General features: G+C 46.5%; 1 protein-coding gene across 1 annotated transcript in view; it reads right to left on the bottom strand.

Moving 5' to 3' along the window:
• LOC139366926 (zinc finger protein 407-like) overlaps positions 1-12679 on the bottom strand; it is a 177541-nt gene that overhangs the window by 102225 nt on the left and 62637 nt on the right. Inside the window, 1 exon segment of the mRNA XM_071104684.1 lies at positions 6897-6971. Coding sequence (XP_070960785.1) covers positions 6897-6971 — 75 coding nt within the window.

Below are 12679 nucleotides of genomic sequence, written 5' to 3'. Positions count from 1 at the left end.
AAGGGCAACAATATTTCTCTCTTAACCTCGTCCTCTCTCCACAGCACCGTTCTAGAGAGTAAACACACACACACACACACACTCTAATGTAATTTGACCCCTGTGAGTGTGGCAGGGCTTTGGACTCTGTGTGGTACACATTGCCACCATGCTGCTACCCTGCAGGACTCTTCCGCCCCCTCTGCCCCTGTCCAGCCTGCCCCGTCCCAGTCCACAGCAACCGGGCAATATGGCTGCCCCGCACGGCATACTGGGAAGCGGCTGTGAGCCCAGAACCTGGTGCTGCCAAGCCAGATGCCCGCTCTGCCACCCTCGGCCTCTGGCACAGACAAGCTGCCTGTACCTGAGCAGCACTGCAGTAGAGTGTGGTTGTGAACACACCACATACATGCCTTTGTTGAACCATCATGCAGTATTAATACCTAATGTCAGCTAGGCTAACTCATTAGTTGTTTCCTCTCTCCTTTGTGTTGTGTGTACTGTATGTGATATTGGCTTGGCTACTAGGGCTTACCCCAAAGATTTGAAGAATTAGGATTTGATCGGTTCGACTCTGGTTCTAATCACATTTAGTTGATTTGAGTAGGGGAGAGTGGGGTAAACTGAGCCATTTTTTACATTCCGCATCATTCCGTCAAGGGAAATATAGTATTCTTTCTAAGAAAGATATCGACATGTTTTTCAGACTGTTGTGTATCCCTGGAAAGAAATCAGAATTCACGCAAACATTACAGTTTTGAAAACAAAGCTTGTCCCAAAAATTCTACTGGCACAACTTACCCCGGGTACGGGGGTGTAAGTTGAGCCACGGGACAGGGTAAATTAAGCCGCCTACAAATTTCTGTACTGAATAAAATATGACCTCTTTTTTTAAACCCATGCCTACGTCATTTCCCAACCACAATTCAACACAATCACTTTTCTCTCTTTAATTAATTTTAAGCATCTATTAACACAGGCTTGGCGCCTAAAAAAAATACATTTTGTTACCTCATACCCCAGTAATAATTCCTTGCATTACACCTGGGAAGAAAACGCTTCAATTTGCTCAATTTGCCATTGGTTCAACCGTTGGCTCAACTTACCCCAAGGTAAACATTTTGACTATATTAGCCCACTCAGCTACAAGAACACACTTTCATGCTAGATTTAGGACCTCATACTGAAGCTTATAGAGACTCCCAACTGATGTATAGAACCATCTTAAAATGATCTACTTTGGTTTAGATACACGCATCATGAAACCTCTAACACAATCAATTCATTTCACATGGTGAAAATCTGTTTTTTTGGACCTAACTTGTTTACCACTTTTCCCATGTGGTTTCTTCCTTCACAGACTCCATGAAATGATGACCTCTTCCTAAATCTTTGGTAAAATGATTCATTTTGTGTATGGCTTCCTAGAAACAAGGGTGTCTCAACGTACCCCTTTGGCTTAGCTTGCCCCACTGTCCCCTGTTTTATCATGGAGCAGGAGCCACGGGCGCAAGTCTATCAACATACCAGAGTGCCAAGAAAGCCCCCAAATGCGTCTGCTGCAGAGGGACAGGCCAAAGCTATAAGAGTTTTGATCAGTCATAGTGTTGTTGTTTTGTTTTTGTTACATATTTGCAGAAGAGTTGAATATTAGTTTCTAAATGACAAATCTGATTCAAAACCAAAAATTGTGATTTGGGGAACGCCTTATTGGCTAAATACAGTAAGTGGACATGAATGAACATACCCAGCAAAAGTAATGTTTGTTCTGTGTCGTGGTCAATTTTTCGTTTTACAATGTTACTGCCCCACATTGATAGTTCTTATGAAAACCTTTTCACCAACTTTATCAGTTAAATAAATAGGACTCACTTGGCTGTCAACACGCCCATTTAATGAGTGAAGAGTGTATTAGTTCAAACGGTTTATTATTATAAATGGGAAAATGGGGGGTAGTTTTACAATTGCCTAAAAAAAACATGGGTACCTTAGACTGGTCAGTCATCTTTGAACACTTTGTTTTTAAATTGCTCAAAATTACGTTCAATTAAGGCGAGGTCACTGCCGTCAATCACAACAGCAAAACTCTGCCTCATTCAATTGTTGGTTTAGGTGCATTTACATCTTTCAAACCAGCAACACACAAGCCTCTCTCACTCACAGAGACTCAAACACACACACACGACACAGATACATGTCACACACACACACACGCACGCACGCACACACGACACGGATACATGTCACACACACACGCACACACACACGACACAGATACATGTCACACACACGCACGCATGCACACACACACACACACACACAAACATTTCTCTATACCCGCAACAACATCTACTAAACAATTGTATGTAGACCTAGGCCTACTCTACCAAGCTATTGAATTGTAGGTATATATATTAATTATTGTTTCATTTATCTCACAAATTTCACTCTGTCAAATTGAAGGGATAGTTCACCCAAATTATACAATTACTTATTGGTTTCCTTACCCTGTAAGCAGCTAAGGGAAGGTAAGAAAACAAACCATGCCTTGGTTTTGTATCTCTGGCCACTGTCTTCAAACGCTAATGTTGTAGCATTTGTGGCCCAAAACCAATGCAAGTCACTATACCTGATATTAGCATTTCTCGCACTTCAGCGAGCTACACACATTTTTTAAGACACTTTTGATGATGATTTGGACATGAAACACGTCTTACATCGGCTCGGAGCCACAAATGCTACACAAAAAAAACATATAAAATGACAATTGCACAGAACCCCACGCACCAAACCTTGGTTTAGTATATTCATAAATAGCCCAGAGCTTATTAAATCTCTTCTCAGAGACCTGCAACCATCTCATGTAATTGATATATTACCTGGCGGTGGTCTACCTCTTGGTCTTCCTCAAGAACAAGTGGCGTGTAATTGATATAGTCCAGACCTGCACTCCAAACAGCAAACGGTGCCAACACATTTGTAGTCACACGCTTGATGTACTCATTGCATGCTAGGAATATAGGACCAAATACTACACTTTTGACTACTTCAATAGACATATAAGACTTTTGGTCCCCTAAAATAGGGGGACTACATACAGAAAGTGCTGTAAATTCTAAACGGACCCGATATGGATGAAAATACCCCTCAAAAAAAAAGCTGACAGTCTGCACTTTAACCTCATAGTCATTGTATCATTTCACATCCAAAGTGCTGGAGTACAGAGCCAAAACAACAACAAAAATGTGTTACTGTTCCAATACTTTTGGAGCTCGCTGTATATTTGACTACCGAAAAGACAAATCCACAAAGAAATGGTTAATTGACCACAAAATCAACATTTTGGCATTTTCTTTGAATTGAAGAGGCCAGTCCATAAGAGCAGATGAAGATATCAAGGATCTGGAAATATTATGTATGGAGGAATGGTCTGAGATCCCTCCCAACGTGGTCTCCAATCTCATGAAACATTATAGAAAAAGACTCAGTGCCATTATCCTCGCAAGGGGAGGGTGGCGGAGTAAACCGGGGGACCAGGAATTTTGACCACTTTCTTTAAAAAAAAAAAAATCATGTTTGTACTAGTTAAACTATATTTCCAAAATATGATAATTTTCACCCAAAATGTTGTGTAATATGTATAGGTAACTGCCAAAACACTAAGATAACGTGTCTTAATAGGGGGTTGCGCCGCCACCACGAGCCAGAACAGCTTCAATGTACCTTGGCATAGATTCTACAGGTGTCTGAACTCTATTGGAGGGATGCGACAGCATTATTCTACAAGAAACTCCATCATTTGTTGAAGGAGGTGGAAAACTGTCTCGGGCACCGCTCCAGTATCTACCATAAGTGCTCAATTGGGTTTGAAATTTAGTCGCACGCACGCACGCACGCACGCACGCACACAGAGAGAGAGAGATCTCTTCTAGGTTTGGAAGCCAAAATAATGGGCAACTGGGCATTTTTATACATACTTAATTAACTCAGGAACCACACCTGTGCGGAAGTACCTGCTCTCAATATACTTTGTAACCCTCATTTACTCAAGTGTTTCTTCTATTTTGGCAGTTACCTATAGCTCAGTGTTTGTATTCTTTATTTGATGCAGTCTTTTTTGCTCATCTTCATCAACGGTGCCAATAAATCTAGACCTGACTGTATATCCGCACATAGACAGACACAAAAGTAGGCAGACCTCCAAACTACCCACAGTGCCATGCAGTGAAGAATAGTGGTGAATGAAACCGGGACCCAGATGTGTCATATTAGAACAGGCCAGAACTCCTCTCCCTCCCTCCCTCCCTCCCTCCCTTCCTCCCTCTCTCCCTCTCTCCCTCTCCCTGAACCTGTCATGGAGGCTGGAGTTTGTCATCTTACCTCCGGATCCTGTGCCCATCCCCGCCCAGCCCATTTCTCCCCCCCACCCAAAATAACCTGTTTTTCCAGAGCCCAGACAAACCAAGCTAACTGGAGCTGGGCACTACGACTAGTCAGGTCTCTCCCCTCGTCCTCCTCCCATCCCTTCTCCTCTTCTCTTCCTTTGACTAACAGATCTCCCCAGTGTTCTAAAAATACCAGGTGAATAGGGCCGTGGAGATGGTGATGAAACAGCCTCTCTGACACTGTCCTGCTGCAATCCATCTCTCCCCTGCCTCCCCTGCCTGCCAGCCAGCATATGTTTGCAATTGGCTCCCCCACTCCCGCCAGCCCCGGTCCCTCCCCCTACCTCCCTCCCTCTCCCCTTATCCCCTCTCGCCTGGTCCCCAGTTACCACTCCAGTCCCCTCTCCCCTCCTCCCCCCTTCTCCAGTCCCCAGCTACCCCTCGAGTCTCCAAGTCTGGGCTTTTCAAACTGGTGCAGTTATCAATCATTGGGCCAGCACTGTCAAGAGCTGGCTAAAACCACTGCCACTATACACTCTCCACATTCTCCCTTTTCTCTTTTTCTCTCTTCATGTCAGTCTGTCTCCATCACCCCCCCCCCCCCCCCCCCCTCCCTCTCCCTCTCCCTCTCTCTCCTCACTTACACTCCCCCAAATTTGTTCCACTTAATAAGCCCTCCCCAATGACCTTGTGCTAATTAAGCACTGCTGCGTTGGAAATATGATGGTTAATTAATGATGAGATAAATTCTGTCTCCAGGACTGTCAGAAAAATGATGACACCGTGTTTTACAGGTTGAAATAGAACAAACCTCATGGCCTCTCGCTGTGTGTGTGTTTAAGAGAGAGAGAAGCAGTAGAAAATAATGGTACAACGCCGATGTCTGTATGCATACATGCACTAGGCTCGCTCACGTGCACATGCGTGCAATACGTTTGTGTGTGTATGTGTGTGTGATGTAATGGTATTGTATGGCACTGCGGTATGTTTTATGGGGCAGCAGGGTGACTATAGTTAGTTTTGGCAGAGACACAGTCTGAGGTAAACGCTATCAGGTAACACAAGCTCCACAAGGCCACTCCATTCATGCCTGTCGCTGGTGTGTGTGTGTGTGTGTGCACATGCGCGTGCTCTCTCCGACCTTTGCTGTAATGTCACCCTCTAATACCGAGCCAAGGACACAGAGGTCTTTCATTCAGACACAATACACCTACAAACCCCACTGTGATTTCACTCACATTACCAACCAGCATCCTCAAACTACGAAACAAAAGAAGCCAAATGAACAAAATATGTGGCAATTCATCTTGAATAACATTCAGGGCGGCTGGTAGACTAGTGGTTAGAGCGTTGGGCCAGTAACCAAAAGGTTGCTAGATCGAATCCCCGAGCTGACAAGGTAAAAATCTGTCGTTCTGCCCCTGAACAAGGCAGTTAACCCACTGTTCCTAGGCCGTCATTGTAAATAATAATAGTTCATTTGTTCTTAACTGACTTGCCTAGTTAAATAAAGGTACAAATTAAAAAAATATGTGGTACAAACATTCCTGTCCTGGACAGTTTAGTTTGTCGTCTGCTGTTTTACGAGAATAAAGCAGACAAGTGAAATAGTTGTGGGATAGGAGAATTTCTCTCCCAACGAGCAGCTGCCAGTCTGAATCAAGATAATAATGAGTGTGTATTTACAGGGGAGCATATGATGCGCATACTTTACTAATATCTCAAGCCCCTTGTCATATCTAATACGACATCCAAAGTCTCAAATTGAAAGGCGGTTTTCAGATGTAACACAACAAAAAAATGCAAGAAGACTGGGTTCTCTTAGTGGGTACGTTTGACAGATTGAGGGGTGTTTAACGTCTCATTCTCGCATGCCATGGAGACTTCACAACTTTGTCTTCATCACACACACACACACACACATACACACATACACACATACACACATACACACACAACGCGGGCTGATAGTCGGGCCGCGTCGCTGACAGACAGGGGCGCACTGGGAAAGTTTTACACACAACATCACGGAGAGAGATGGAGACATCACATCTTCCCAATCATACAGAGAGAGGGGGAGAAGAGAGAGGGAGGAGAGGAGAGAGAGAGAGGAGAGGAGAGAGATGGAGACATCACATCTTCCCAATCATACAGAGAGAGGGGGAGAAGAGAGAGGGAGGAGAGGAGAGAGATGGAGACATCACATCTTCCCAATCATACAGAGAGAGGGGGAGAAGAGAGAGGGAGGAAAGGAGAGAGAGGGAGGAGAGAGATGGAGACATCACATCTTCCCAATCATACAGAGAGAGGGGGAGAAGAGAGAGGGAGGAGAGGAGAGAGAGGGAGGAGAGGAGAGAGATGGAGACATCACATCTTCCCAATCATACAGAGAGGGGGAGAAGAGAGAGGGAGGAGAGGAGAGAGAGGGAGGAGGGGAACAGATTGACAAAGAGGCTGTGATAGAAATACTGAGAGAGGGGGGGGGGCAAAGGGGGGCGGGACAGAGAGAGAGGGAGAGGTAATCAGTCCTACCTCTCTTTGGGCTGGCCCAGTCCATGTTTCCCCAACAGGTGAGTGCTCAGGTGCTTCTTCATCACAAAGGCCCACCTGGTCAGAGAGAGAACACAGGGGGGCAAAGGGTTAACAAAGATGGCCTCTTTACCACAGTCAATGAAAGGGTTAATCGGGGGGGGCAGACAGAGATTACTTTTTACAATAACTAGTCACGATTAGGGTTGCAAAACTCTCCATAAATTCCCTGCCTTTCCAGAAATCCTGGTTGGAGGATTCCATATTTCCTGTTTATTCCTTCCTGATTCTGTGAATCCTCCAACTAGGATTTCGGGAAAACTTTGCAATCGTAGTCAGGACAAAGCCACTAGGATGCAGCAGGTTAACTAAGGCAATGGGTTTCACCCGTGTTCCTAAGGCCACACTGTAAAAAATGTGTTTTTTGAAACACTTCACAGAGGAAAAAGAAAATGTTTTCTTATTGGTCTGGTAGTAACTCCCAGTTTTCCTCGTTTTCCTCCGTTGAGTGTCTACTGAACACGGCCTTGGATATCCTGTCATTACAGCCATTCAAAATCAAAGAGAAGTTTGTCAACAACTCATACACCCTCAAGCGCAAACTCACACAGACAGAAACGCACAGGGAATATTTGAGACACCATTTCAAGACAATGTCCTGACCGTGTTCAAAGCCCTAAGTTTGTTCCATTCCCTAAACCGTTTGTGATGCCCTAATGGCGGGATGACAGGTCTAACTAGTCAGGGATCAGCCCCGTTTCTCTAGTGTGTCATCCTCTGGCCATTTAATTCACCAGTAATCACATCCTATTACGGTGTGTCCTGCTGACAGACAACGACCACATCTAAGACGACATGACAGAGGAACAGGAAAGAAATAAAGAGAGAGAGAGAGAGAGAGAGAGAGAGAGAGAGAGAGAGAGAGAGAGAGAGAGAGAGAGAGAGAGAGAGAGAGAGAGAGAGAGAGAGAGAGAGAGAGAGAGAGAGAGAGAGAAAGAAAGAAAGAAAGAAAGAAAGAAAGAAAGAAAGAGAGAAAGAAAAAGTTGAGCCAGCAGCTGTGTGATTTGGAGTGTTACTGAAGACACCGGTCTTCACTGTGGACTCCTGGATATTCACTCTCTTATCTCTCTCTCTATCTCTGTTACTCTCTCTCTTTCTCTCTCCATTCCTCTATTTACCCAACTCTGGGTTGTTTGTTTCTCGTTCTCTCAAAAAGTATCCCCCCCATCTGCCTCTCTGAATTCCAATCTCTATTGGTCATTTTGTTGTAAAGAGCGTATAGCCTAATCCTTTCACCGTTCATTCATATCACAATGTCATCTTCCCCCTACTACTGGACACGCACGCACACGCACACACACACACATGTACGTCCTTCTGCTCTCCTACCATCGCCCCAGAGCCACATCCAGCCCATGCTAACTAACTAACGCCCCATATAAATATTCAAACATGTTCCACTGTTTTGTTTTGTTATCATCATCATTCTCTCCCTCCTCTTTTTTCCTCTTCTTCTCTCTAGCTCCATCTCTCCATCTCTCCATCTCTCCATCCATCTCTCCATCCATCCATCCGTCCATCTCTCCATCTCTCCATCTCTCCATCTCTCCATCCATCCGTCCATCCGTCCAGAATGGCGCCTGGGAGTATAACTAAACCGCCCTCCTATGCACTGAAGGAGAATGACAAGATCAAACCCACAGGGGAGGGAGACACTCTGGGTGACTGGAGACAGTGGCACTGCACTGCACTGCACTGCACTGACTGACTGACTGACTGACCGACCGCTTCAACTAGCTATGAATAAACAAACGCGCTAATTAAGTTAGCATTTTCAAGCTTTTATAGGTTGTTTAAGTCATGTCCGTTAATTATGGATTACAGCTGTCCTTCGTAAACCTAATTACCGAGTGCTGAAAGGCAACGGGGGCGATTTGCATATGCGCATGAAAGACATGAAGACATATGCAAAGATATGATTTCAATTTGCATTCTTTGATAGCGAGGGTTTCAAATCAAACTGGCATGTTGTGAGATTCACATCACTCAGTCTTACTTCTTTCCCCCCACACATGTTTATTCTGAGCATGGCAGCAAGCAGTGATGGCACGACTGGCCAGGCCTGATGGAGGCACCTGGCAATGGCCCGCTGAAGAGACGACAGACAGACACACACACACACACACACACACGCACGCGCAGTGATGGCACGACTGGCAAGGCCTGATGGAGGCACCTGGCAATGGCCCGCTGAAGAGACAACAGACAGACACACACACACACACACGCACGCACGCGCAGTGATGGCACGACTGGCAAGGCCTGATGGAGGCACCTGGCAATGGCCCGCTGAAGAGACGACAGACAGACACACACACACACACACACACACACACGCACAGTGATGGCACGACTGGCAAGGCCTGATGGAGGCACCTGGCAATGGCCCGCTGAAGAGACGACAGACAGACACACACACACACACACGCACGCACGCGCAGTGATGGCACGACTGGCAAGGCCTGATGGAGGCACCTGGCAATGGCCCGCTGAAGAGACGACAGACAGACACACACACACACACACGCACAGTGATGGCACGACTGGCAAGGCCTGATGGAGGCACCTGGCAATGGCCCGCTGAAGAGACGACAGACAGACACACACACACACACACACACACACACACGCACAGTGATGGCACGACTGGCAAGGCCTGATGGAGGCACCTGGCAATGGCCCGCTGAAGAGACGACAGACAGACACACACACACACACACACGCACGCACGCACGCGCAGTGATGGCACGACTGGCAAGGCCTGATGGAGGCACCTGGCAATGGCCTGCTGAAGAGACGACAGACAGACACACACACACACACACGCACGTGCAGTGATGGCACGACTGGCCAGGCCTGATGGAGGCACCTGGCAATGGCCCGCTGAAGAGACGACAGACAGACACGCACGCACGCACGCATGCACACACAAATGAACACACGCGCACATAGAGAGTCCCAGACAAGCTTGCATGTACGCGCCACGCAAACGGCAGGTTGAAATGAAGGGCAAGGCTAAGTGGGAAAAGAGCAAATCCATTTGTTGAAACAGGTTTCTAATTTCTAATCCATAGCTCCATAGGTCCTCTCTCAGGTTAGGATCTACCTCCAACAGCTTTGAGGGGGCCGTCCTTTACTCACACGACTGATTGCCTTGATTATTGCAACAAAGGGGACATTTCACCATGCCATTCATCCATATCAATATTTCCCCAGATGAATTGAACTAATAAGGCCTTATTTTAGCCTCAAGGGAGGCTCTCAATTTAAAGGGAGATAAAAATTTAAAAAACGTTACAAAAATTACAAAATGGAGGAGTTTCACGTTCCACTCCCTTTAGATTAATTGGCGTGCCACAGCTCGTTAGCTCCGTGACGCGCCACAGCTTTACCCGATAAGCGGCGGGACACGGCTCAATTACCCAAGTTACACTTCTTTCTCTTCCCTCCTCCTGTCTACACCACCAGATGAAGAGATAACATGTCAACATGGGTTCCAAACAACTTCATTTGCCTAACAGTATTCCTGGATGGTTCGGGGCGGGAATCTCAATCTACAATTCCGGAAGGGATGTTGGGAGATCTAAGGAGAAGCCTCTGGCATCAGCGAGGCGCAAAATGGCCCCATCCTGTGCAGAACATGCAAAGCATTCTGGGATACACAGAGAGCATTCTGGGAGAGAGAGAGAGAGAGAGAGAGAGAGAGAGATGTATCACATCACACATGGCTTGCTTTACTTAGCCTGTATTCATAAAGAGTCTCAATAGTAGGACTACTGATCGGAGATCAGGTCCCTGTGTCCATAAACATATTAATTATTCTGTATATAAAAGGCCAAACGGATCCTAGATCAGCAGTCTGAGATGCTTTATGAATATGGGCCATGGGCCTATTCATCAAATAAAAATAGCACTTTGCTGCCATCTGTGTCAAAAACAGAAATCATGTCATTTGATTGTGTTATAAGTATCAATGTCACCTGTACGATGGCCTTGACAATGGTACACACAGGAAGGTGAACCACGATAAAAACGGAGAGGATATTTTGTTTGTTACTCGAGTCAAACTATTCTTTCTCCTAAATGGTAAGGGCGACCAAGGAGTCATTAGGCAGAATGAGAGAGGTGCCAGATGTGTGAGTCGCTCAACCCTCACCAAACTAAGCAGCGTGCCCAGGGGTGAGAGCTCTAGAGGGGTCTGTGTGTCTGTGTTTCCTACGGAGCTATACGGAGCTACGGCTCAGTTCTCTCGGTGGGGTGAAGCTGCCTGAGACAGCTCTGCTACAGTGGGCCGCTGGGCCCTGTAGAAATGACTAGTGAGGATGCTCATCCTGCCTCGTGTGCCAGTCCTAACGATGGCATGCACCTGCTGTTTTAATGTCACAGCTGGAGTGCCCTCCATCCCTCACTGACTTCAGCATTAGCAGCAGGTATCTCTGCAGAACGCCTCCTCTTCGCCCTCGTCGCCCCCCCCCCCTTACCTCACCATCCCCTTCTTACACCTCTCTACCTCCCCTCTCCACCAACCCTCCATCTCGTTCTTCCACCTTCTCTGCAGCTCCCCCTTGCCACACCCTACTTCCCCCTCCATCTCCCCCTCAGCGCCTCTTCACACCCCATTACTCAGATGAACCCTGGTGAACTGAGAGGGAGTGAGAGAGAGAGGGAGTGAGAGAGAGAGGGAGTGAGCGAGCGAGTGAGAGAGAGAGAGGGGGAGAGAGAGAGAGAGAGAGGGGGAGAGAGAGGAGAGAGAGAGAGAGAGAGAGAGAGAGAGAGAGAGAGAGAGAGAGAGAGAGAGAGAGAGAGAGAGAGAGAGAGAGAGAGAGAGAGAGAGAGAGAGAGAGAGAGAGAGAGAGAGAGAGGGAGTGAGAGAGAGCGCATCCCTCTTTCTACCTTTCATTCTTACCATAATCTGCTGATTTGAGCATATCTCTGCACAGAAACAACGGGTCAAACAGACTTCCACTATAGGGGCACTACAAAATAAACCATACAACACCCTACACTAAAGCTATAGCCAGACATACACACACATTATACATCCTATCTCATTCACTCTGTTTCCATAATTATACCCTAATTGGGTAAACATCATCTTTGCCTTTTTCATATAAATACAGTGTGATGGGGGGAATGAGCAGGGTAAGATGACATGTCTAAACTGACAGCTTGACGGGCGGGTGAAACACATCCCCCTGACAGGAGCGTGGGGGATCGAGACGTGAGGAGACGTGATGGCAATAACAGGAGACTGACAGACGGAGGACTTCCACCATTCTCTTCATCTCCCTTCCTCCCTCTTTCTCCCCTCTCCACCTCCTTTCCCCCCCCCCCCTCCTACCTTTTCTCCAACTCCCCTTTCCACACCCTAACTAGGGTTTCCGTTTCTGTTACGCCTGCTAGATTAGGTTAGGGGTGGGAAAAAACTGACTGCTGCAACCTGATTGGCTGAACGCGATACACAACATCCGGGATTAGCATTTAGCCACTCGAGCATGTTTCAGAAAGAAAGTAGACGTAGTTTAACACAAAAATAAATCGGCCTGCTCGCCATTAAATAAAGTTAAGGAGGAACTCTAAGCCTTTGCAGCCTGAATGGAGAATGTTTTAAGTACGAACCGGTTACTGGGGAAACACAAGTGTATTACATCAAGCCCAGATCAAATTGGAGATTCATAAAGCCCACTAGTGGCTGCCCAGGCATATCCCTGCACAGAAACAAATGG

The sequence above is a fragment of the Oncorhynchus clarkii genome, chromosome 2 (genome assembly GCF_045791955.1).
Source record: "Oncorhynchus clarkii lewisi isolate Uvic-CL-2024 chromosome 2, UVic_Ocla_1.0, whole genome shotgun sequence".
Lineage (NCBI taxonomy): Eukaryota > Metazoa > Chordata > Actinopteri > Salmoniformes > Salmonidae > Oncorhynchus > Oncorhynchus clarkii.
Note: the sequence above shows the minus strand (reverse complement) of the source record. Positions and strands in the feature narration are given on the sequence as shown.